Below are 25,872 nucleotides of genomic sequence, written 5' to 3'. Positions count from 1 at the left end.
AGGCTTTGAGCTGACAAAATACGCAGAGGCATCACATGGACCAGTCACTAAATAACACGGATATAGCTTGTCAAATTTTGACAGGAATACTCCAAAGCAATGCAGATAACAAGGCAGTCTGCTTGACAGCAATATAGGTGTACTATTAAATGAGATAATTCTATCCTCATCCAACACCTGGCTAGAAATGCAGTATCAAGTAATCCCTGCATTTTCAAGGCTTTAGAGATATTCTACTATACCCAGAAATTATCAGAGGTGTCTGAATTCACATAATCATAGGGGCTATCCCACTATGAAATTTAAAATCCTCTTGCTTTTTATTCAAATGTAGCTCCTAACAAACCTATGTAGTCTACACAACGGTACTCTAGGGCTTGTTGTTTTGTCAGCCTAGCAGTATCCGAGGAATAAGAGATTGTTGTACTTTTGAAAACAAACAGCTGCCCTATTCTACCCAGTCATAAACAATGAACAGCCACTAAAAGGTCATCATTTCAGAGGCAATATTTCTCTGTATTCGTCTCCCAGAATGTTCACAGATGTTCATACTATGTTTGGTGTTAGGGCTATGCAGAAACTCTCAGAGATGCATACGCTGAGCAGAGGGTGTGTACCACAAGGAAGGTGGAAGGCAACTCACCTCTACCACTTACTCTGGGCAGCACTTTCAATGTGCTAGGAAGGACAGATCACATATTTGTCACACTTATTTAATGTAAAGTTTTTTCCTTGTACAGGATCTTTTGTTTTCTTATATAGTCTTAGAAATACAGATTCCTTCATTTTACTACTTGTGATATTTCATTATGTCTCAATTTATGTTGAAATAACCTTTGAAATGGAATTTCAGTTTGCAATTTCAGTAATATTTCCTTTTTGGTACACCCAGACCCTGACGTAACTCTGAAGCTCAGCAGCACGCCAATACTGAGGAAAGAAAAGGCTTTCAAGGAGAAAAGGAGCACTGATTTCTCTCTGAGTTTGCAGAGCTACAATAATAGGACATATCACAGATACCAATTCCAAAGATAGTTATTCATACCATCTATGAACAACTCTCACAAATGTTACAGAGTTTGGGGCAAGTTTATCTTTATAAAGAATTCATGACATACCTCCTTTCAATCATCTCACATCCACCCACACTGACATTTCACAAACCAAACTTATCCATAATACCTCTCAGCACAAGGCTTTTTCTACACATTTGTTCAGGTCAGCACGCAAATGTTCTCACTTTCCAGTCTTAAAAATAAAACAAAACAAAAACAACAACAAAACCCCACAAACTCCCACATCCTTATACAGAAGACTATTCAAGGTCAAGATCAAGCAAACAGACCTTTGTCCTCTTTTGTCCTCCTCTTAGTTTCTGCGATACCTTCTTTGACATAGTGCGTTTTGTATTTGCCATCAGAATGTTGCAATTCTTGCAGCTTCTTTCTCCCTGGAATAACAAGATCAACAAGAAACAAAATGGCAAATTTTGAATAGTTTTGTCTACTTCCATTGCAAAAATGAGGAGTTGAGGAGTTATGAATGATGAGTTCATTCTCATGAGGAGTTATGAATGAGGAGTTATGAAATGAGTTTCATAAAAATGAAAAAATGAATGTTGAAAAATTAAGTTATAGAAAACCAAATAGAGTCCTCTGTTCTTGAGGAAAAAACTCACTGTACCTAATTTATATCAAGAACTATATCATGATTTATTCCTTCATGGTTATTCAAAAAAAAATTTTTTTTTTACAGCCAATTTACTTCCTGTATCTTAATCACCTACTAAGTTGCCTACACCAGCTTGTGTTGTGGTTTTTTTTTTCAAGGTATAAAAACAGCTAAACAGTGCTTCCTGTAATTACGAGGCAACAGTTATATTTTTCTCTTTGGTGGACCTCAATGTTATACTTCACTTACAAGAAAAAAAAAGAATAAAGGAAAAAAAAAAACAGAAAAAAAGAAAAAAAAACAACTAGAACTGTCTTTCTATGTCAAAGGAATATATGTCTCAGCTGAAGACAACTTTTATGTATGATAATTATATTTAATGAATGGCAGAATGGCATTAAAAATATGAAAAGCACTCACAGAAAGTAAGCAGAGAGAAAGAACTTTTATGGAAAAGAATAGTGCTAAATCATTAAGCATACAAAAACACATCTCTCTATATAGCTTAACATGACATAAAGGCAGAAAATGCTAATTCATATTTACTGGCTCACCAAGACAATTCTTCTGTGAAATTCCACAAGTAATGCACATTATTATTCTCTGATTTACAGATCTTTGTTGCAGAAGTAAAGTCACTTGCTCATAGCTTGCTAGCATGTCATGGCACCAGCTGTATGACAAAAATGAATTTATTTCTAACCTCAAATAGCATAAATGAACTATTACTAACTACAACAAAGTAAGGATCCGTGGCTGCAGTTGCAGATAAAATTCCCCATCAGCTTCTGAATTTACTCATTTACCACTTTAGTGCAGTGCAGACTCATTCATGAAAACAGTTCTCAAAAAAATGTGTAAGGACACTAAATGGGTTTCAGAGGCTTTTCATTTATTTTTAATCTTTGTTCTGAAGTATGGAGCTGATACCAATAAAACGGCCAGTAGAGCTTTATTTTATTTTAAGAAAAGTTAGTCACTTGTATGCCAGCGTTGCTCTCAGGTATAGCTGAAATGTTTCATCTTAGACTCCCCAAAAATGTCAGCTTCAGGCAATTCATCTCAAGTTAAAAAAATCAGCTTTAGGACCGAACTAAAATAAAGCAAATGAAAAGGGCCTGGCAACTGGAAGCGTCAGTAAAACTTAACTACAGATGACATTGTTAGTTCCCCATGCAGTACAGGGTATTAAAATGTATGTATAGTAAATGGAGGGTTTTGTGATCTTGATGTACTTCTTAATGATATCCACCACTTTGCAAATGTCAGACATGATGTGCATGTCTATTCACATTACCGCTTTAGTGTATAATCCTGAATAATCACTATAATCTGGTCTTAGCAACTGTGGTCATGATAAAGGATGTACATCTACTTCCGTAACTTTCTCATCAGAAATTGTTGCCTGATCCCGCATTAACTTAGAAGAGAAGAAAACAAGACTGAAACAAAAGAGAACCAAACAAAAGAGAACCTTCAAAAAGATTCTACGATTCCATTATGATTCATGATCTATTCTACCAAAGTGCTTAAACACATATACATGTGTTTAAAAACTTGAATAATTCCATTAGAAGTAGTAAAGCTGTTTATATGCATAAATTTTTTGAAGGAGTACAGTATTGTTCTCACAGTGTGATTTCATGAAATACAGTTGATAATTATTATAATTTTTGAATTACATAGAATAAGACACCCCCCCCAAAAGATAGCCAGACTTGAATAAAATGTACTATTTTACAACTAAAATTTATTTAAGATGTAAATAGATTGACCCCATTTAGATCTCAGTCAAAGAAACTAGTTAGATTCAGTTAGAGAACCTAGTTAGATTTTTTTTTTCAGTATATACTTTGGTGAAAGGTGCTTTGATGCATTCAGGGGAGATATTGCTCACATTTCATTGCTAAATATCAGCACAAGTACTACAGACTGTAGAATGACTGTTGTTGCTGAAAAAAGATCTCAAAAAGGGGTCATACAGGGAACAGGCAGCAGATTTGATTTAAGGACAAAACGTCCCCAAAATAACATGCCTAAATACAATGTATCTGCAACGCAGAAGTAGACTACTATAATGAATGCAAATTGAAGTACCCAAAAATAGGGTACTAGTAAGCTTGAAATTGACATATTAGAAACAAAAGGAAAAAAAAAAATTTGAAGTGACACATATCACCAATATATTTTTCTTTTGAGTATTTTACTAAGGATAGTAGTATTTACTACTTTGCCTTATAAATGAATGAATGAATTAATGGACTAATACATTTTCCTTAATTAATAGAATAAAATGTATTAATTTTAGGATTTAGTTTCTGAGCACAGGTTAAAATGAAGTTAAAATCCTCTTAATTGTTCAGATCAAAATAATTTAATTAAGCTGAAATGGTTTTTATGGAATCAATTTATTTAATACAAATCTTGATTTTCTGGGGACAAAATAGCCTATCATAAATACTCACACATTTAAAGTTCCATAAAATGGCAATATTTTGTTCCTTTTCATACGCAAAAGAAGATTTCTAGAGAAGCCCGAAGTAGACTAGAACCAGTATCTTCCTCTTGACTATCACAGTAAAGGAGCTTAGCTGAACAGGCTGCACAGGAAGAAATAACAAAATCCAGCAAAGTAGGATTTCTATGGATATTTTTTCTGGAATAAAGTTATTCTTCCTGACAGAGCCGAGCAAGCAAATAGAAGGCCGTGGCTAAGGCCGAGGCGCTCGGCTCCGGGGCAGACACGCTGCGCAGCAGAGCAGGGGATCGAGGCGGGCAGCGCATCGAGGCGGGCAGGGCTTTCGTGCCGGCACCGGGGCCGCTCAAGGCAGCCGAGGGAGCCACCGGGCGCCGCCAGGGCCCGGCCGCTCTCTCGAGGGACGCTGACGAGGCGCGGGCGGAGCCAAGAGCGGCAGCGGCGGGCCCTTCAAATCGGGCGTCGCCGCCATTTTGTAGCCACCCGCCGAGGCGGTCGGCTCCGGGGCAGGCGCGTTGTTCAGCGGAGCAGGTGATCGAGGCGGGCAGAGTTTTTTTTCCGGCATCGAGGCCACTCGAGGTAGCCAAAGGAGCCGCCAGGACCCGGCCGCCCTCTCGAGGGAGGCTGACGAGGCGTAGGCGGTGCCAGCAGCAGCGGCGGGCCGTTCAAATCGGGCATCGCCGCCATTTGGCAGCCAGTTCTACAGGCAGCTGGCAGAAGTTGCGTAATCGCCAGCACTTGTTCTCCTGGGGGACTTCGACTCAGAGGAAGCAGGCTAGGAGGTTTCTGGAGAGCGTGGAAGACAGCTTCCTGATGCAGCTGGTTAGTGAGCCTACCGGGGGGGTGCCCCGCTGGACCTGCTGTTCACAGAGAAGGACTGGTAGGAGATGTGGTGGTCGGGAGCTGTCTTGGGCAGAGTGACCACGAAATGGTAGAGTTCTCTGTTCTTGGCTAAGTCAGGAGGGGGATCGGTAAAATTGCTGTCTTGACTTCCAGAGGGCAGACTTTGAGCTGTTCAGGACATTGGTTGGCAGAGTCCCTTGGGAGGCGGTTCTGAAGGGCAGAGAAGTCCAGGAAGGCTGGGCACTCTTCAAGAAGGAAATATTAAAGGCTCAGGAGCGGTCTGTCCCCACGTGCCCAAAGACAAGCCGGCACAGAAGAAGACCGGCCTGGCTGAACAGAGAGTTGTGACGAAAGGCTGTGTATGTGGTCTATCTTGATTTCAGTAAGGCTTTTGACACCGTTTCGCACAGCATTCTCCTCAAGAAACTGGCTGCTCATGGCTTGGACTGGCATAGACTTTGTTGGGTTAAAGACTGGCTGGGCAGCCGGGCCCAAAGAGTCATGGTGAATGGAGTCAAATCCAGTTGGAGGCCTGTCACTAGTGGAGTCCCCCAGGGCTCAGTACTGGGGCCAGTTCTCTTTAATATCTTTATCGATGACCTGGATGAGGGCATCGAGTGCACCCTCAGTAAGTTTGCAGATGACACCAAGTTAGGTGCGTGTGTCGATCTGCTCGAGGGCAGGAAGGCTCTGCAGGAGGATCTGGATAGGCTGGACCGATGGGCTGAGGCCAACCGTATGAAGTTCAACAAGGCCAAGTGCCGGGTCCTGCACCTGGGGCGTAACAACCCCAAGCAGCGCTACAGGCTGGGAGATGAGTGGCTGGAAAGCTGCCTGGCCGAGAAGGACCTGGGAGTACTGGTTGATAGTCGGCTGAATATGAGCCAGCAGTGTGCTCAGGTGGCCAAGAAGGCCAACAGCATCCTGGCTTGCATAAGAAAGAGTGTGGCCAGCAGGTCTAGGGAAGTGATTGTCCCCCTGTACTCAGCTCTGATGAGGCCGCACCTCGAGTACTGTGTTCAGTTTTGGGCCCCTCGCTACAAGAAGGACATCGAGGTGCTCAAGTGTGTCCAGAGAAGGGCAACGAGGCTGGGGTCTGGAGAACAAGTCGTACGAGGATCGGCTGAGGGAGCTGGGGTTGTTCAGTTTGGAGAAGAGGAGGCTCAGGGGCGACCTTATCGCTCTCTATAGGTACCTCAAAGGAGGCTGTAGCGAGAGTGGGGTTGGTCTGTTCTCCCACGTGCCTGGTGACAGGACAAGGGGGAATGGGCTAAAGTTGCACCAGGGGAGGTTTAGGTTGGATATTAGGAAGAACTTCTTTACTGAAAGGGTTGTTAGGCATTGGAATAGGCTGTCCAGGGAGGTGGTTGAGTCACCATCCCTGGAGGTCTTTAAAAGACATTTAGATGTAGGGCTTAGTGGTACTGTGAGAAACTAAGTTGTGTTTTTGCAGTAAAACTTGTATTTGAAGTACAGTATGTTTTTGCAGTAGCAAACTAACCTTCTGTATTCAAAGGTAGTTGTTTAGTCATAACGAAGAGGAATGCTAAGTAGGTAAGTGGACAGTAGAAGGCCTCACTGTTCCAAAATAAGGTAGAAGACTGAGAAAGACAGGATGAGCAGTGTGAGAACAGTTTAAAAAAAAAAAAAAAAGGATCACAAGTTCTCTAAACATACGAAAGGAGAGAAAAAAAAAAAGGAGAAATTAAAGGGTTGATCAAAGAAAGTTGTACATATATGGTATAGAGGAGCATCGAGTAACTTGTGAATCTGTAGTACTCAGCCAATGAGGAAACGGGAGGTGATCAGGTGTCGAGTAATAGGCAATAAAAGGATATGATATATTTACTATAATGCACTCCTAATCGGCAGGATGCCCGCCATTGCAACCGTGAATAAAATAGCTTCACAGAAGATCCTGTCTGAAGAAAATTATTGAGATTTTTCTCAGAATTTGGGGGCTCGTCTGGGATCCTGTCACCTACCGAAGAGTTCTTGCCACCACAGACGTGACAGTGCACCCCGCTGATTTCAGCGGTCGCACCAGGGGTGGTGGGTTTTCTTGTCATGGCTGCGAAAGGACTGCGACTGTTAATCTGAAGACAGGCTCTGCGAAGCACTGGGGAGAAGGGAGGCCAGCACGGACATACACAGGCACAGCCCAGACACGGTATAGGCACAGGGATTACTGCTGATAATCCAGACTGGGAAGTCCATGCACAGACCGAGGTAAGGCAAGCTTCACTATATATTGCCTCGGGGTGGATTCAGGGAGACTCTTGTGTGGAGCGTGAATGAGATGCACTTTTAGTGACAAGCGAGTGTGGAGTCCCAATCCGTGGTTCTGTAGTCCCGCGAGGGGCGTGGCTGGAGACGGACGAAGTGAAAGATAGACAACTGAAAGAGAGTCTCAGGGTTTGGGCCCTTAGATGTAGGGTACCCCGAGCATGGTGAGGTGAGGTGCTTGGCAGTACACCCCACCTCTGTCCTAATTCCAGGTGAAGGCGTGTGGTACCCTGTGGGTGGTAAAGTCCACAGCAGCACATCAGAGAGAAATGGGAATTAAGGGTTCCAAGAGTCAGCAGGGTGGGGGTGGAGACCCCAGGATTGTGCCTAAAGATGGTCCTTTGGGGAGAATGATAATGATTTGGAAAAACAACCCAAAAACTAGGGGAAAATATTTTAAAAAATAATTTAAAAATGGTTAGATATTGTGTAATTGTCTGGCCTAAAAAGCCAATAAAAGGAATTTCAGTATTTTGGCCAAAAATACTGAAATACTGGGGGGGGGGGGGGGGGGGGGGGGGAGATGGGGAATGTCAATCTTGAGTATGTTATTCACTGGAGAAGAATATTTAGTATTTAGGAGGGGAATGATTCGGCAAGCAGCTATGCAAGAATGGGAAAGAACTAACACCCCCCAGACCAAGAGTAATTGTGATAGAGCATATATATCTGCTTATCTAACTGAGATAATAACAACCCACAACATAGAAATCATATGAGAGACTCGGGATCAGAATTAGAAAGTACTTGGGGATGAATCCTGGGGATGAATCCTGGTAGCCCAAGGGCTCTTGAAGGTTCATTTTATGATTAAAGCCTGGCCAGATATACAGAAAAAGCTCCAGAAGGTGGGAGGATGGAGTGAACAGTGCAGGTAGTATGAAGGTGGATGCCAGGAGGGGAGATGAGAAGGAAAAGTAGAGAGTGAAACAAATGGTATTTACAGCGTACTGGGTGGTGAGGCAGAGGGGGAGATAGAGGGGCTTTTGGGAGGAGTTGGGCCCAGGATGGAAAGGAGAGGAAGAGAGACGAAGGAATGGCAGGCAAGGAAAGCTACCTGTGTTGCAGCCTAAATCCTAGCAGGGACAGGCTTTGAGAAGATGTTTTAAGTGTGGCCAGGCCGGCCACTTCAAATAGGAGTATCCAGAGTGGAAGAAGGAGGAGAGATTGCTGTTATAAATTCAGAATAGGGGAGTCGGGGCTTTTCAGAAAGCTAGTTCCCTGGTAAATGAAAAAGTGTACCTCAAGGGTTCCTCAAGTGTACCTCAATGGGGATTACTCTACAGTTATTGTTGTGGGCAAAACAGACTTAGCATAGGAAGATTAATAAAATTTATTACCTATTGCTGACGGGCTGGAGCGGTGAGAAACAAGCTGGGGGCACCTTCCCCCATTCACTCTCTTCCACCTCTTCCCTGCCCTGACTGATGCAGGGGGACTGGGAGTGGGTGCTGCGGTCAGTCCGTGGTGCTTTGTTCCCACCGCTCCTTCATGGTCGCTCTCCCCCCTGCTCTGGTGTGTGGTCCCTCTCGTGGGGTGCCGACCTTCCTAGGCTGGTGTGGGTTTCTCCACAGGCAGCAAAAAAGCGATGGGTTCTTTGGTGCTCCAGGTGTGGGTCTGTGCCATGAGGTCTATTTGTCAGGAGTGGGTTGGTCTGGCTTTGGGACCCCCTGGGGTCCACCCTGCCTGCCGATCACCTGCTCCTGAATGGGCCCCTCTCCGCGGGTTGCAGCGTGGAGATCTGCTCTGCTGCGGTACACCATGGGCTGCGGGGGTCTGCCTTCCCTACCAGGGGCCTCTCTGTGGGCCGCGGGGGGGCTTCGGCTCCGGCACATGGAGCACGTCTGCACTGCGCTCCCCCTCCTCTGCACTGACCTTGGTGCCTGCAGGGAGGTTTCTCACTCCACACTCTCCCAGCTGCTGTTGTGCAGCAGTTTTTTGGTTTTTTTTTTTTGCCTTTTCTTGGAGGATGTGCTCTCATAGAGATTTAAACTGCATTGCTCATGGCTTGGCTCTATGCAGCAGTGGGCCCCTTTGGAGCTGGCTGAAACTGGCCCTTATCTAACATAGGGCGGCTGCTGGATTCTTCTCACAGGGGCTACCACTGCAGCCCCCCCCCACTGCTACCAGAACCTTGCCATGTGAACCCAATACACTGAGACAGCTAGGTCATTACTGGCCTGTAAAGTATCAGGGCTTAAATTAAATAATGAAACCCTAAATGTGATGGGGGTAGAAGGGACTGGGATAACAGTGCTACTTTTTGGGGACACCAAACTGAGACTAGGGATAGAATGATCGCTGGGCAATTATTGTATGTACCCAAGGCAGGGACTAACTAGTTGGGAAAGGATTTGATAATGAAATTGGGCATTCAAATAGTAAATTGTTAGGCTGGAATAGCGGTGTTATTAATGGGGTGATCTCAGACTCTGAGAGCAAAGATATATTTGCCTTTGAATGGAAAGACCCTGAAATGGGGCGGAAGCAGCAATACAGATGGACAATTTTACCAAAGGGGTTTACAGGGCCACCAATTTCTTTGAGCAAGTTCTAGAACAAATCTTGGAGCAATTCCAACCTCCAGAGGAGGTGTTACTGTTACAATATGTGGATGATCTTTTATTGTCGGGACAGGAGAAAACAGTTGTGAAGGAAGCCACTAACAAGCTATTCAACTTTCTGGGAAAACAGGGCTTGGGAGTATTGGAAAATAAATTACAACACGTAGAAGGAGAAGTCAAGTATTTAGGGCATCTGGTGTCTGAGGGACAAAAAGGAATAAATCCAGAGAGGATTCAGGGAATTGTTGAGCTACCCCTACCCAAAACTAAAAAAAAAAAAAAAAAAAAAAAGTTTTAAGAGAAAGAGGTTCTTGAGGAATTAGGAGTCATGAAGTCCAAAGGAAAATAGATAGTCCCTGAGGGGAGAGAAGTGCTGAATAAAGTGCTAATGAGGCAAATATTAACTGTTTTATATCAAGAGGGTCATTGGGGAATTCAAGCAATGTGTGACACTGTGCTATGAAAATGTGTATGCGTAGGAATATATAGACTCTGGCTGAACAAGTATGCAGGAGTTGTGTAGTATGTCAAAAAGTAAATCGGAAAATTATCCGCAGTCAGCCCAAAGGGAGCAAGAACCAGGAATTCAACGCTTCCAAAATGTACAGGTAGATTTTACAAAACTCCTTAGAGTAGGTAGATTTAAATACTTATTGGTATTGGTCGATCATTTGTCAGGGTGGGTGGAAGCTTTCCCTTCAGTATCTGCTACTGCGAACATAGTAACTAAAGTAATTCTAAAACAAATAACTCCCAGGTATGGAATCGTTGAAAGTATGGACTCTGATCAAGGAAATCACTTTATGTCAGAAATATTGCAAGGGCTAATGTGGGCTCTAGGAATTAAGTGGAAATTTCACACTCCTTGGCATCCTTCCTCTTCTGGAAGGGTGGAGCGGATCAGACACTAAAGAAGCAATTGACTAAGTTCTAGAAACTCGGCTTCCCCAAACAAAGTGCTTACCTTTGACACTTCTCCGAATTCAAACTGCACCAAGAAAAAATGTGGGAGTTTCACCATATGAAATATTATTTGGATTGTTGTACATGGACAAAGGGAATGAATTTCCTCAATTTGAGACAAAAGATGCTTTTCTTAGGAACTATATACTTGGGCTGTCATCCTCTTTGTCATCTCTCAGGAACCGTGGATCATTGGCTCAAACCCCACCCTTGGAAGCCCTGATCCATCCATTCCGAGCAAGAGATTGTGTTTTCATGCAAACATGGAGAGAATTGAAGCTGCAACCGGAGTGGGACGGGCTGTTCCAAGTGCTCCTGACTACTGAGACAACAGTAAGAACGACTGAAAAAGGGTGGACTCATACCTGGGTAAAAGCATCAGTTAACCCTGATAACCTGAGAGACTGCGTTAACAAAGAGTTTTACAATAGATAGTTTCAACAGTTTTAACCTTAAACCTTTAACTGCTCCTTAGAAGAATTCTAATTAATTCTAATTCACGAATTAATGAGTAAAAGGGATTGAATTGCACAGAATTAGTGTTTCCAGGGAACACTCCCTGGAAGTGAGGGGGGGGGGTGGTATTTAATCCCCACCAGAAGAATCCTTATTAGTTTGTGACTTTTATTCTTTTTCTTAATTATTATTTCTTAATTATTATAGGGGTGTGTATATATACATATAGAAATTATGTATTTTAAGTTTATCTTAGTAATACCTATTCTGAATGGATTAGTGATAGAATGGAGGGAAAAATTACCATTTCCAAATAATCCAGAACATCTCTCGAGTTCTGTCTCGAAATAATTGTTGGATTTGCACCCAGATGCCTAGAAAGACTGAAAAGGCCTTGTCCCTGATTGCTGTTTCCAGCAGCAACTCTGTCTGGATTCTCTAAATTTCTAAAAATGATAGGTTATACTCAGTCCCGGGAAGGAATAGATTTTTGAAGTTGAGCTCCCTACACATAATCCTGGCTACAATATACTGTGTTATCAAAGATGCCTTTTAAACTACATTGATAGAAACTCGGGGGGCAATAGTACTGACCCTGGGTGTGGAAATATTATCCATGAAAAAGGGAATAATCCATACTGTACTGAATATAGTAGCTACAGGAATGCTAATATATGTAATGCACACCAGATACAACGTGAGAATCCTGTAACCAGATGGCCTGTCCTGAATGGCAAGGGGTGGTACTGGCTATGTGGCAATAAAGCCAGGAAGGTGTTGTCCATAGGATGGAAGGGAGCTTCCATCCTGGGGGCAATAATTCCAAATGTAACTATTACTGAAGACCCACAAAGCCAAAGCCCCCTCGAGACCACACACAGAATTAAGCGGACTCCTGATAATCCTCTAGTAAAATCCTCTAGTGTTTCACAAGTTTGCAAGGTGGTTTTTACCTTGGTTAGAGGTGAGTGAATTGGAAAAAGCTATTGTAAATATTGCAGCTATAATTGAAGAACTAGAAAATAACACTGAAATAACACTCTGCACTATAATTAATGCTAGTTGCTGTGTGTATATATGTATATAGTTCAAATGGGACGAATTTGACTGATTCTAAAAATATTTGGGGAAAAAAAAACAACAAGATCCTACAAAGAGCTGCTCAAGATGACTCTTCCTGGCGATTTAGAAACATTTGGGAGAAACTAACTTTGTGGTTACCTGAATGGAATTGGCTCAAACAACTATTTGTTTATATCATAATAATAATGGCATTGTATATCTGTCATCCCCCGTGACATCCAAAGAAGAATGTTGTGCCTTGATGTTGGAAAAACTCAAGAGTGGGGTTATGTGAAGAAGTGCAAAAACAACAATAGAAGTAAGAAAAGAAGAGGGGGGAATTGTGAAAAACTAACTTGTTTTTGAAGTAGAGTGTGTTTTTGCAGTAGAAAACTAACCTTCTGTATTCAAAGGTAGTTGTGTAGTCATAACGAAGAGAGATGCTAAGTAGATAAGTGGACAGTAGAAGGCCTCACTGTTCCAAAATAAGGTAGAAGACTGAGAGAAATAGGATGAGCAGTGTGAGAAGAGTAAAAAGATCAAAAATAAAAAAAAAATAAAAAAACAAGATCACAAGTTCAACATAAGAAAGGAGGGGAAAAAAAAGGAGAAAGGAGAAATTAAAGGGTTGATTAAAAAAAATTGTACATATATGGTATAGAGGAGCGTCGAGTAGCTTGTGAATCTGTAGTACTCACCTAGTGAGGAAACGGGAGGTGATCAGGTATCAAGTAATAGGGAATAAAAGGATATGATATGTTTGCTATAATGCGCTCCTAATCGGCAGGATGCCCGCCATTGCAACCGTGAATAAAATAGCTTCACAGAAGATCCTGTCTGAAGAAAATTATTGAGATTTTTCTCACAATATAGTTTAGTGGAGGAGTTGTTAGTGTTAGGTCAGAGGTTGGACTAGGTGATCTTAGAGGTCTCTTCCAACCTAGATGATTCTGTAAGGGCAACAAATTTTGGACAAGATAAATAAGTCTTGTAATATACTAACAGTCCTCTAACAAGAGAGGAAGTAACAGTTGAAAACATTGCTAATAAGACCATTTCAAGACAGGTTTTAGGAGTACGGACTAGATTTAACAACAGTAAAGGCTACAGAAGAAAACAAAAAAAGCTTCACAACACATCTGACTTTTGATATTAGAATGCGAGACTGAATATTTGCTTATGATTGTACGGTGATCTAGTGAGCAAAGACAAAATAAATCATAAAAGAAGAGAGGAAACTCAGCTTTTTTGTTCCAACAGGACAAAGATAACATCACATGAACACACACAGTAAGAAAGGCCCTGGTGCATTTTGGTTCAACTTCCAGTGCTCTTAACAGCAGGCTGTAGAAGCCAAGAATCCTGCCTCATCTCAGGTTATAAAAAATTCCCAGAAAACCTCACTTGAAGATGGCTACAACTTTAGCCATAATAAAATTACTTTTATCAGGTAATCAACTGAAGATGCAGCCCCAAAAGCTGCAATGAGCAACCACTAAATCCTGTTGTATGGGTGCTAGACAGGACAGTGAGGAGACTACCACCACCCCTGAACATTGCTGATGCGGAAACCTTTCCTAAACCTTTTGCTGAATGTTTGATTTCCTAGAAGTCAAGCTGATCATTTAGCCAGGATTGTCACTCCTGTCAAGGATACATCTTCCAAAGCATTTACATTTTCACAGAATTAATTTTTGCAAAATTAATGTGTCCAAAGCTATCTAATATAACGTATACCAGAACAATTTCCAAACAGAATATCAGCATTCTAAAGATGGACTTCTGGGTATTAGAGAAAGACAAATATTCAAATAAATGAAATAAGCAAGGTCTTTATTTTGTTCTTCTGCTTGCCAAGACAGGAATCTCCTAATTTTCTATCACAGAGCTTTTGCTTCTCTTTGCTTAAAGAACCAAAGTGTTCCTATAGTCTAGTCAGTCTTTTTTCCTGACGGGCTAATTTACTCCTTTCCTGTTTTGTTTTTGTTGTCAATATTTTAGACATGACAAAAATCAATCTTATAATTTGCTAGCAATCATCTAACAAGATCAAAGAAGAGAGAAAACAGTGCTAACAAGACTGCCTTAGGACCTGGATTTCAGGATGGTGAGACCCAACTCTTTACTGCTGTGTGGTGCCTACTACATACAGCAGGATCCCTACCTATGGCAACCTGTAACAATAAAAGCTTCAGCTCCAGACTCAAGGATGTACTCTCATCAGAGTAGCTTCCCTGTCTTTCCCTTTCTGATCAACAGTTGCATAATCTCTTCTGCCAGGCAGCTGATGCATCTCTGTCACAGTGCTGTACCTGAACAATGAATCCTTCTTTTGTAACACAGCTGCTAAGTTAACTAAGATGCGTAACTTTACTACTGCTTATTTTAGAATGAAGTAGCTGCGTTGCACCTGTTCTTTGGGTGTTGATAGCTCTTTCATAGGCCTAGTTAATATACGTCTATTGAACAAAGACTGATGAGGAGACTAAAATTATTCCAATATAGTTCTGAAAACAGACAATGACTTGCATGTCCTAATACCAACCAGGAAAAGCAGAAAACAGAAACAAGCCATACAGGCAAATATAGTGCCGTTTCTGCAGTATTCTCATGTGACTTCAGCCCATTGTGAGGGTAACTATGTGCAAGGGCTGTCTAAATGACAAAACACGTTATAACAATGAGATTTTTTGCCTCTAAGGATGTGTCAACCCAAAGAATTGAGGCATGGTGACCTCAGATGACACCCCCCCCCCCCCCCCCCCCAAGGCTAATCGGTGACCTCAGATGAATCTAGAACACAAAGTTCTTAACAGCAGTGACTTTGGCTGACCCTGCAGGCTAATTGCTGACCTCAGATGACCCCAGAACCCAACAAATAGAGGAGCGGTGACCTCGGATGACCCTACAGGCTAATTGGTGACCTCAGATGACCCCAGAGGCTAATTGGTGACCTCAGATGACCCCAGAACCCAACAAATTGAGGAGCGGTGACCTCAGATGACCCCCAGAGGCTAATTGGTGACCTCAGATGACCCCAGAACCCAACAAATTGAGGAGCGGTGACCTCGGATGACCCCCAAGAGGCTAATTGGTGACCTCAGATGACCCCAGAACCCAACAAATTGAGGAGCGGTGACCTCATATGACCCTACAGGCTAATTGGTGACCTCAGATGACCCCCAGAGGCTAATTGCTGACCTCAGATGACCCCAGAACCCAACAAATTGAGGAGCGGTGACCTCGGATGACCCTACAGGCTAATTGGTGACCTCAGATGACCCCAAGAGGCTAATTGGTGACCTCAGATGACCCCCAGAACCCAACAAATTGGGGAGCGGTGACCTCATATGACCCTACAGGCTAATTGGTGACCTCAGATGACCCCGCAGGCTAATTGGTGACCTCAGATGACCCCAGAACCCAACAAATTGAGGAGCGGTGACCTCAGATGACCCCCAGAGGCTAATTGGTGACCTCAGATGACCCCAGAACCCAACAAATTGAGGAGCGGTGACCTCGGATGACCCCCAAGAGGCTAATTGGTGACCTCAGATGACCCCCAGAGGCTAATTGCTGACCTCAGATGACCCCAGAACCCAACAAATTGAGGAGCGGTGACCTCGGATGACCCTACAGGCTAATTGGTGACCTCAGATGACCCCAAGAGGCTAATTGGTGACCTCAGATGACCCCCAGAACCCAACAAATTGAGGAGCGGTGACCTCATATGACCCTACAGGCTAATTGGTGACCTCAGATGACCCCGCAGGCTAATTGGTGACCTCAGATGACCCCAGAACCCAACAAATTGAGGAGCGGTGACCTCAGATGACCCCCAGAGGCTAATTGGTGACCTCAGATGACCCCAGAACCCAACAAATTGAGGAGCGGTGACCTCGGATGACCCCCAAGAGGCTAATTGGTGACCTCAGATGACCCCAGAACCCAACAAATTGAGGAGCGGTGACCTCATATGACCCTACAGGCTAATTGGTGACCTCAGATGACCCCCAGAGGCTAATTGCTGACCTCAGATGACCCCAGAACCCAACAAATTGAGGAGCGGTGACCTCGGATGACCCTACAGGCTAATTGGTGACCTCAGATGACCCCAAGAGGCTAATTGGTGACCTCAGATGACCCCCAGAACCCAACAAATTGAGGAGCGGTGACCTCATATGACCCTACAGGCTAATTGGTGACCTCAGATGACCCCGCAGGCTAATTGGTGACCTCAGATGACCCCAGAACCCAACAAATTGAGGAGCGGTGACCTGAGATGACCCCCAGAGGCTAATTGGTGACCTCAGATGACCCCAGAACCCAACAAATTGAGGAGCGGTGACCTCGGATGACCCCCAAGAGGCTAATTGGTGACCTCAGATGACCCCAGAACCCAACAAATTGAGGAGCGGTGACCTCATATGACCCTACAGGCTAATTGGTGACCTCAGATGACCCCAAGAGGCTAATTGGTGACCTCAGATGACCCCCAGAACCCAACAAATTGAGGAGCGGTGACCTCATATGACCCTACAGGCTAATTGGTGACCTCAGATGACCCCGCAGGCTAATTGGTGACCTCAGATGACCCCAGAACCCAACAAATTGAGGAGCGGTGACCTCAGATGACCCTACAGGCTAATTGGTGACCTCAGATAACCCCAGAGGCTAATTGGTGACCTCAGATGACCCCAGAACCCAACAAATTGAGGAGCGGTGACCTCGGATGACCCTACAGGCTAATTGGTGAACTCAGATGACCCCAGAGGCTAATTGGTGACCTCAGATGACCCCAGGAACCCCAAAAATTGAGGAGCAATGACCTCGGATGACCCCGCAGGCTAATTGGTGACCTCAAATGACCCCTGGATTAAATTTCAGGCTTCACTTGATCCCTAGCAACCCCATGAGTTTATTGAGTGACCTTGGCTGTCCCCACAGGCCAATTGGTGACCTCAGATGACCCATATCGAAACTTTCATATGCCCCCCTAGTGTTTGGGTTACTTGGATTTCTCCACTATCTCCTCTGGGGTGTTTATAGTCTGATGGCTCCACCTGCTGTGGTCACCTGGGGCCTCCTCAGCAGTGCAGAGGCCTCCAACGTTTTCCTGCAATGCCCACGGAGTCATTTCAGATCTTCTGTGCTCTGGTTTCATTTTAAAGGTGTTGGGCTGGGATGAAACCACTTTAAGATTGTGTTTTCCAGCTTCAGCTTTCGCACTCTAGCTGAATGAAGCTTTCAGGCAAGATCTTTTGAGTGTAGCATGTAATGAGAACGAAGGGAGACTTACATCAATCTTCCCTGCTAATTCCCTCCAAAGAAAGTACAGATAAACTAAGAGTTAAGGTCAAAAATGGAAAACAGGCACCGGCCCTTTTTTATTTCATGAAGGAACAACAAGAGGCTGCTTGTTTTACTAAGAAAATTAGTATGAGGTACATATAAAACAACTTCCATCTGCACAACCTCCTTACATTGTGCAGAGTCTATGACGCTTTTGCAGAGTATCAGCCCCTGAACGATGCTGATTTCATCCAGTCCTTCAGCAACAGGCTGCAGGTCTCTCACCGCTGCACCCGTCTTCGCCTTGTGTGTTGACTGAGTCCATTCAGCTTCCCTTCTGTCAGCATTCACCTCTTGGGCCTGGTTAGTAAAAACTGTTAATGTTCACTCACCTCAAGCCAAGCAGGAAACTATCTGCTCTGTAATTATCTTGGTGACACCGCATTAAAATACAAGACAAATAAGGTTTCAGGCTAAGCCCTGCTTGGATGAAAAGTGCATCATACCCAGCTGGGTTATATTACTCCCGTATGCAATACTGCACACGTTTGTCATCTAACCAGCTCAGATTAGCAAATTGACCAGCACACAGATTAGCACACAGATTAATAGATTAGCACACAGGGCAAAGGCCTTACAGTTGCCTGTAAGGAAGAAGCCAGAAAGAGAATACATTTCCTGATATTAATGCATATTGCTGGAGGAGCAGCAACATCTGCTTGGAGGCTCTGTGCCTTTCACAAGCAGCTGAGTTCTTTAAAGTTGGATTCAGCATTGCTTCAAGTATTTTGAGATATACTGCACCAGCTCTCATTAAAAAAAAAATGACAAAGAAATCCAGTGAGGGGACTGGATGGAAAAAAAAAATTAATTATTCCAAGAGAGGAGGAGAGAAGACTGGCTACAAGAAAGAACAATGAGACAATGCACGGTCCAAATGTTCATTTCCAAACACCCAGGCATTTAACAGCACTAACTGAAGCCAAAAGAGCTCTGTTTCCAGCTTCTCCCTCCTTGCTTTTCTGTGAGCCATGTCCTGATTAAGAATTACACAGAACACAAGGAACAAAAAACTCAGAAGCCCAAGATGACCCAGTTTCTATTCAGGTACCAAAATACAAATCCTTCCATACTGTGCAAACCTGTTGAGAAAAAACAGAACAAGCCCATAAGCATCCAGCAAACCCTCAGAGGTCCTGGGGGAGTGTGGGGGGGTGTCCTGTGGGGCAGGGGGGCTGGGGTAGCAGCGGGCACCCACCGGGCAAGAAGTCCAGAGCTGGGACAGCGACCAGGGCTGGCCAGGGCCCTGAGGCCCCCAGACCCAGCTGCGGTGGGGAGCAGGGCTGAGGTCCAGCCGGGAGCCGAGGTAGGGACGGGGACGTGCAGCCAGCCGAGTACAGGCACGGCACAGCTCAGGTGGAAGGGCAAACGCTGGGGCGCAAATGCAGGGCCCGGCCAGGGGCAGAGGGTGCCTGGGTGCCACCCCCAGCCAAGGCTGCTCGGGGCAGCTATAATGCACCTTCTCCCGTATTCTCATGTGACTTCAGCCCATTACAAGGGTAAATATGTGTAAGGGATGTCTAAACGATAAAACTCATGTTATAACAATGAGATTTTGACTTTAAGGATGAGGCAGCATGGATGGCACTGTTATAAAATGTCTGTAGGTGAACATGATGGTATGTTAATCCCCCAGAATGGAAAATAACATACAGGGGAATATAACTTGGTCCCCAGCTACTCCTTTCAAGTATTGATGGAGACATCTTCACAAAGCAAATGGGTATTCCAATATACTTAGAACGAAATTATTAATGTATTAAAAAAGGAAGATGCAGTAGTTTGTCAATAAATAATACATGCTGCATACAAAAGTATGAAACAAAAGCGTTTAACATTGTGTTGACTTATGCATTATACCAGCAATTACTTTTCTGCTTAACCCTTCAAAATTTACTTACGTGAATAATCCATTCTCTTGCCATTTGCTAAAAAGAACTACTCACAAGTGATAACTTGTCCTTAGGCTTCTCTGAGAAGTGGCACTCCCTATTTGTCTGCTCCAGTCTGTTCTTCACAATTTTCTGCATTTGATAGATCAGATCTTCGACTGGCTTCGTAAAGAAGGTTGACCCAACAGAGGATTTGCTAACCTACACAAGCTGAGGTGCCAGTTCCCCCCTTTACTAGAATACATTACCGTAGAATATCCCAAGTTGGAAGGGACCCACGAGGATCACAGAGTCCAACTCCTGGCTCCACACAGGAACACCCAGAAACCAGACTGAGAGCACTGAGTGCTGTCCAAACTCCTCCTGAACTCCAGCAGGCTTGGTGCCGTGATCGCTTCCCTGGGGAGCCTGTTCCAGTGCCCGACCACCCTCTCAGCGAAGAACCTTTCCCTAACACCCAGCCTGACCCTCCCATTGCAGCTCCATGCCATTCCCTCGGGTCCTGCTGCTCTCACCAGAGAGCAGAACTCTGCACCTGCCCCTTTTCTCCCCCCGTGAGGAAGCTGTATGTCTAGATAGATTTGAAAATAGTACTTCTTTGGCATTTGACTTAAACCTATATTTGTGGAAAGTAAATTACTCAAGTAAGCTGTATTTGACTAGGTTTTAAGGAAACTGTTGAAAGAACTGTTTGTCCTGAAAACATAAAAGGCTTAACAAAGCACTCTAAGTCAGCAATGCTGTTCAAGGAAATGATAAATATGGCATTAAGAGGCCTTAAATTTCCTTCCAGATAAAAATATATGCTATTTTCTCCCTTAGCTAGTAAGTCTCAGTAGATGACGTAGTTCTATGAACTTCAGTCAGAAGTTCTTCTATTTTTGATGACCATCAGCTATAACGCAACTCCTGTGCTAGGATCATGGAGTTATACAAGTATTACTGATTGTTTGCATTACAATACTAGCAGTCAAAAATACTTTAGAGAAAGGAAAACATCATCAGTGTGTCTAGACAGAGCAGGTAAAATTCAGAGAGAAAATGTCCTTGTGTTCCAATGAAGTCTTGTACAAGATGCTGTATATTGCCATGTCCAAATGGAATATCAGGCAGAGACAGCAACTGAGTTTCAAAGGACGTGAATTATTTGACTGTTAAATCATTTCCAGCAATCTTAACAGCAATGTTAATTTCCAAACTAATTTGCATCAGATTTGCTCAGAAAGGGTAAAAGACTAGTTTAAACACTGATATGAGACTGGCACTGCTCCATTCACATTTTTTCCCCATTTTATCTACATTTGATAAAGTTACTCTCCTAAGTCCAATACCTCCTGTTTACCATTCCACTTTACAGTCTACTTTTCGAATTTTTCCTAGGACTGCTATCCAGAAAGGAGAAGAAGTAACAAATCAAGTCAGGAATCAAAACATGTTCAAACAGCTTGAATTGCCCGTGGCCAAAGTATTAAATTTTGCCCTTTTCTATATCATGAGTTAACTCCTACACTTTTTGTAGATCAGACTCATTATGTCCTGGTTACGGAATTTTATATATATATATGTGGGTATATATATATAAAAAATTCCATAACCAGGACCCTATGTAATTGTTACAGCAAAATGGTCTTGAAGATCATGAGTTTGATCTACAAAAAGTATATATATGGGTAATAAAAAGTAATATATATGGGTTTATATATATATATATATAGGGAGATTGTATTGAGAAACTCTGTCGTCTTGTTCACCAGCATGATTCTCTCTTTCCTTATATAGTATCTATGAAGCATACAGAATAATAGAGATATGACTTACGATGGTATTTTGAAGCTATACTGTTATGTCCATAAAATAATGAGGGTGGGAAAAACAAAACAAAACCAACCCAACAAATCACTGTTCATATTATAACTTCCACACCATTCAAATTCAGCTGATATAAGCGGACTCACTCTCCCCCAGACTACTTCAAAACAGAACTAAAATCATTTTGCGCATGGTTTTGAACTTGCTTCGGGTTGTATCAATGAATGAAAGGAGAATCAAGTCTGTAATTTCAAACTAGAAAGCATTAGCATCTGTTTATATGCACAACTTGCTGCTTCACAATTCTCTCCCTTTGTCCATCTCCTGCAGGTTACCTTTGTTTATGTGAGAAGCCGGTGTCTGACACAAAGATACTCCATTACTACAGAGTTAAGGTATCAAAGCTCGGATTGAAATAAACACATGTAAAGCTGTGCCAGACATGATTCAAGAAAGAATTAAGCTCACCAATTTCAGACTGGCAATAGATCTTTGAGTTTCACCACTTCCACTCACTTATTAGCTGAGAGTGGGAGGAATGAACAGACAATAGAACTTCCTTCATGTCTGCTTCCCTTTTAGCTTTATTTTCACCTCACATAGGAAAGAACAGAACAGTGAAGATCCCCTGGCATCAGTTCCCTGAGTTATGGAATCCAAATTCTATTTCATGTGGGATGCTGTGTCCCATCCCATCTAGGATAGGATTGAGGCTATATCTATGGAAATGTCCAGTATGAGATCACAGCGCCAAAAACTTCTTACATAAGGTACACCATACTGATATCTATACAGGATGAATTCAAGCAGTTTCTTCTCTACAATTTTATCTAAGTTTATCTGGAAAACATTAACATGATAAGGAAGTATGTAAACCATGTGTAGTACATCCAAACCTACCAAAATAAATTATGTTTCCAGACACAGCCTAAAAGTAATCTTTGGAGATATGACAGAAATAGAAGGCTAAGAAATAAACCTTTACAGTGCTCAACGCATAAACAATGAATTGTTTTGGCTGTACTTTCCCAGTGTTTCCTCTTCAGTTCCATTCAGTTTAGTGCCTGATCAACATGTACAAGTTTCTGGCCATGATGTAGTCTATTAGGGCAAAAGACAAAGCCGGTCCAATGCACTTCACATAGAATTCTTTTACCTTACCCAATTCACCAAAACTACTCATCAGAGACAATATATCCTGGCTTACCCAACACCAGTGATGCTTTGGGAAAGCTCATGATTCAGAGAGTGAAAAGAACAGCTGCCTTTTGGAACATTCTTAATGCAAAGAGCAATCAGTACCATGAAGTATTGACAGAATACAAGGAAAAATAAGATTGTTGATCTGTAACTCTAATGATAAAACTCCATTCGGGGGTGGGGGGGGATACTGAGCAATAGATAGGGGAAAACTGTCTCTCATCTAAAATCTAGCTTAATCCCTTACAGTGGGATTACCGCGATAAAGTAAAAGTAGTGTAACACTGTGTAAAACATCAACATTATTAACTCGTAAACATAATGAGTCTTGAAAGGTAGATGTATCAATATCAACTGAAAAATCAAATGATTGGTAAATGCCCTTCGGGGCAGGGGGAGGGGGGGAGGAGCAGAGAGAGAGAGAGTTTTCTTTTAGAATTGATAAAATGCTCAAAACACAAAAGAAACAGTTCAGTGTATTCAAACAGAACATTTCACAGTCCCTGCACACACACACAACTAAATATTTTGCTCAAAATCAAATTTGGAGAAATTGTTCTGGACTTAAAACGGAAGGAGGTTTTCTCCATTTTAAATAGGCCTTATTTGGAGCGTTTTAGTAGCTTAACTAAATCTTATTTCTCTTAATACAAAACAATTCTCCCATCTATCACCAAACGTAAAGGCTATTTCCCAGAAGATACAGAGCCCCAAAAGATAAGAACCAAACCTGCATTTCCATAGAAAACACCTACATAGTTAAATTTTCTCTATTTTTAAAGCTGTATCATACAACAGAATAAAAATATGTACAAGTGTAGGTGGCTTTCTCTGGCTTTGGGATACAAAACTCAACTTTGCAAGATGAAAAAAAAATAACGAGCTCAATTCCACCTTTATTACTAGTCCTTTTATACATGAGCAGAACAGGTGGTTAAGTATTTAATAATATTTTTCATATACTTATGAAATGCATCGTTCTATGCTTTAAAATTTTCTTTTATTACAATGAAAGTGACTTAAAGAGCGTGGGAGGCATATAAAAACTACCCTACCCACTATCAAAAAGAATATCAAATTATTGATCTGTAGACAGGAGGAAATTAAATATGGGAACTCCTTCTCTTTTAAAAGAAAATAACTTTGCAACAACTCCACAAAAGTTCCCAAAAGAAACAGATAAATAATTTATGCATAAAATCAACTTCTGAACTTCTGTTTTGAACTTACCTTCTCCAGTACTTGTATTTTCAGAACACTACAGTTAGGATGTATTAGAAGAGTATAGACTTAACTTCATGAGTTGGACACCACGGTCCATGTGGGTCCCTTCCAATTTGGGATATACTATAGTTCTATGATTAACTGTCCTCACTGGCCTTAGCTCTTGTGCATACAAAGTTAAAGAGACACTTCATAGTTGTGACAGCCAAAATCACTATGTTATCTTAAAAACAGATTTATTTTCAGTGGTATACTATCTTAATGTATTTTGCTTCTGGAAGTTTATCTTAAGATTTCTTGAAAACATCTTTATATTTTATCAAAAGTCAGTCTACTAGATGGACAAAAAATCAATACTTCTTTCACAGAGAGTTACAAAATCATTTTGCAACTCTAAGGCCCATGTTATATTAATTTGGCATATTTTATCTCCATTAAACAATCATGAATGTTCAATCCAAACTTGTCACTTAACTGTAAACTATTTATACCTGTGTAATTGTATTTCTAACTGCATTTTCTATCATTCCACATGTAGTGTGGTCTATAAAAAAAAAATGAGATAAGGGCTGGTTCTGTTCAAAAGTTTTATTAATGCCGGCGTGAAACGCATCCTTAGCAAGTTTGCTGACAGTACTAAACTAGGAGGTACTGTTGACTCTCTGGAGGGACAAGAGGCCTTGTAGATGGATCTAGACAGACTGGAGCACTGGGCAACCAGCAACGGCATGAAATTCAGCAAAGGTAAATGCTGGGTGCTGCTCCTGGGACAGAACAATGCCCGACAGGCACAGACTGGGAGCTGAGAGGCTGGAGAGCAGCCCTGCTGCAGAAAGGGTGCTGGGGGTGCTGGCGCCAGCAGGCTCAGCAGGAGCCAGCAGCGTGCCCTGGCTGCCAGGAAGGCAAACTGCACTTTGGGGTGCATTAAGCACAGCATAGCCAGACGGTTAAAAGAGGTGATCCTCCTGCTATATTTAGCGTTGGTGCAGCCTCACCTTCAATATCATGTGCGGTTCTGGGCTCCACAACATAATGATGTTAAGGTCCTTGAAAACATCCAGAGGAGGGCAAGAAAGCTGGCAAAAGCTTGGAGGCATGTCTCGTGGGGAGAGGGTGAGGACACTTGTGTTGTCCAGTCTGGAGGAGGCTGAGACATGACCTCACTGCTCTCTGCAGCTCCCTGAGGAGGGGAAGCAGAGAGGGAGGTGCCAGTGACAGGACACGAGGAATGGCACAAAGCTGCACCAGGGAGGTTCAGCTTGGAAAAATTCTGCACCCTGACAGACTTCCTAGCAAGGTGGTGGATGCCCCAGGCCTGTCAGTGTTCAGGAGGCATTTGGATAGTGTCCTTGATAACATGCTTGAACTTTTGGTTAACCCTGGAGTGATGAGGAGGTTGGAACTGATGATCTTTGTAAGGCCCTTCTAACTGAGCTATTCTATTCAATAAAAGAGACGAGTGTCTTGCAGATGTCCAAATGTCAAGAATTTCAAAGTTAGAGACTTGAGAGGTAATCATAAAGACTAGCTTTAGCTTAACACATCTAACTTCAGTACTCTCCATGTAAGACTTCTCCAGAAAGCAGGATCCTTTCTTTCATTTCATGAGTGATAGATGGAACCAGTTAAAGTTTTCCTTTCCAAATATTTAATGTCCCTGTGTGATATAGGAAAGTGGCAATGGTACCATGGACACAGATCACCATGCTCCTAGAGCACTGGTTCAGATAGTCAGTTCACTACTAAAAACACACTACAGCCTGTGTTCTAAGACCTACATCAAATTCTGTTTTCTTTAATATTCATATACTCATACTCATTTTCAATTTAATTTTAATTTAATTTCAATTTAATATTATTATACTCATACTCATTTTCAAACAAATCACCACAAACTGCATACTTCTTAATAATTTGAGAGAAAAAAAAAAAAAAGCTTGACCACAAAAAATATCGACCACAGAATCTTAAAGAATAACCCTGTTTGTAAGGAACCTTGGTAGTTCATCTAGTCCAACCTTCTGCGCAGAGCAAGGTCAGCTGTATGCTCAGACCATGTTGCTCCAGACTTGAA

The 25,872-nt window shown here is 42.6% G+C and overlaps 2 protein-coding genes across 30 annotated transcripts in view; one reads left to right on the top strand and one right to left on the bottom strand.

Moving 5' to 3' along the window:
- LOC310900658 (uncharacterized protein) overlaps positions 1–25,872 on the bottom strand; it is a 255,378-nt gene that overhangs the window by 18,799 nt on the left and 210,707 nt on the right. For 17 of the 27 annotated variants that reach the window (XR_014585290.1, XR_014585296.1, XR_014585297.1 and 14 more), the window contains one exon: positions 1,346–1,450. Coding sequence is in view for 3 of the 27 variants with exons in the window: in XM_083838942.1 (XP_083695068.1) it covers positions 1,346–1,450 (105 nt within the window). In the remaining 24 variants the exon portion in view is untranslated. Of the gene's footprint in view, positions 1–1,345; positions 1,451–2,225; positions 2,345–4,136; positions 6,865–17,834; positions 17,974–18,626; positions 18,756–25,872 lie in introns of those variants that run through there. The other 10 variants (XR_014585311.1, XR_014585312.1, XM_083838944.1 and 7 more) reach the window with 7 other exon arrangements.
- The window catches only part of LOC310900663 (uncharacterized protein), a 252,722-nt gene that overhangs the window by 201,167 nt on the left and 25,683 nt on the right, over positions 1–25,872 (top strand). Inside the window, exons 1-4 of one of the 3 annotated variants that reach the window (XM_083838956.1) lie at positions 7,078–7,219; positions 10,983–11,136; positions 21,705–21,769; positions 21,957–25,788. In XM_083838956.1, coding sequence (XP_083695082.1) covers positions 7,206–7,219; positions 10,983–11,136; positions 21,705–21,769; positions 21,957–22,020 — 297 coding nt within the window. In that variant the 5' untranslated portion in view covers positions 7,078–7,205 and the 3' untranslated portion in view covers positions 22,021–25,788. Of the gene's footprint in view, positions 1–6,862; positions 7,220–10,982; positions 11,137–21,704; positions 21,770–21,956; positions 25,789–25,872 lie in introns of those variants that run through there. The other 2 variants (XM_083838955.1, XM_083838957.1) reach the window with 2 other exon arrangements.

This window comes from Anser anser (genome assembly GCF_964211835.1).
Source record: "Anser anser genome assembly, chromosome: 5".
In the NCBI taxonomy this organism is placed as follows: domain Eukaryota; kingdom Metazoa; phylum Chordata; class Aves; order Anseriformes; family Anatidae; genus Anser; species Anser anser.
The sequence above is the reverse complement of the archived record's forward strand: the minus strand, read 5'-3'. Positions and strand labels throughout refer to the sequence as shown.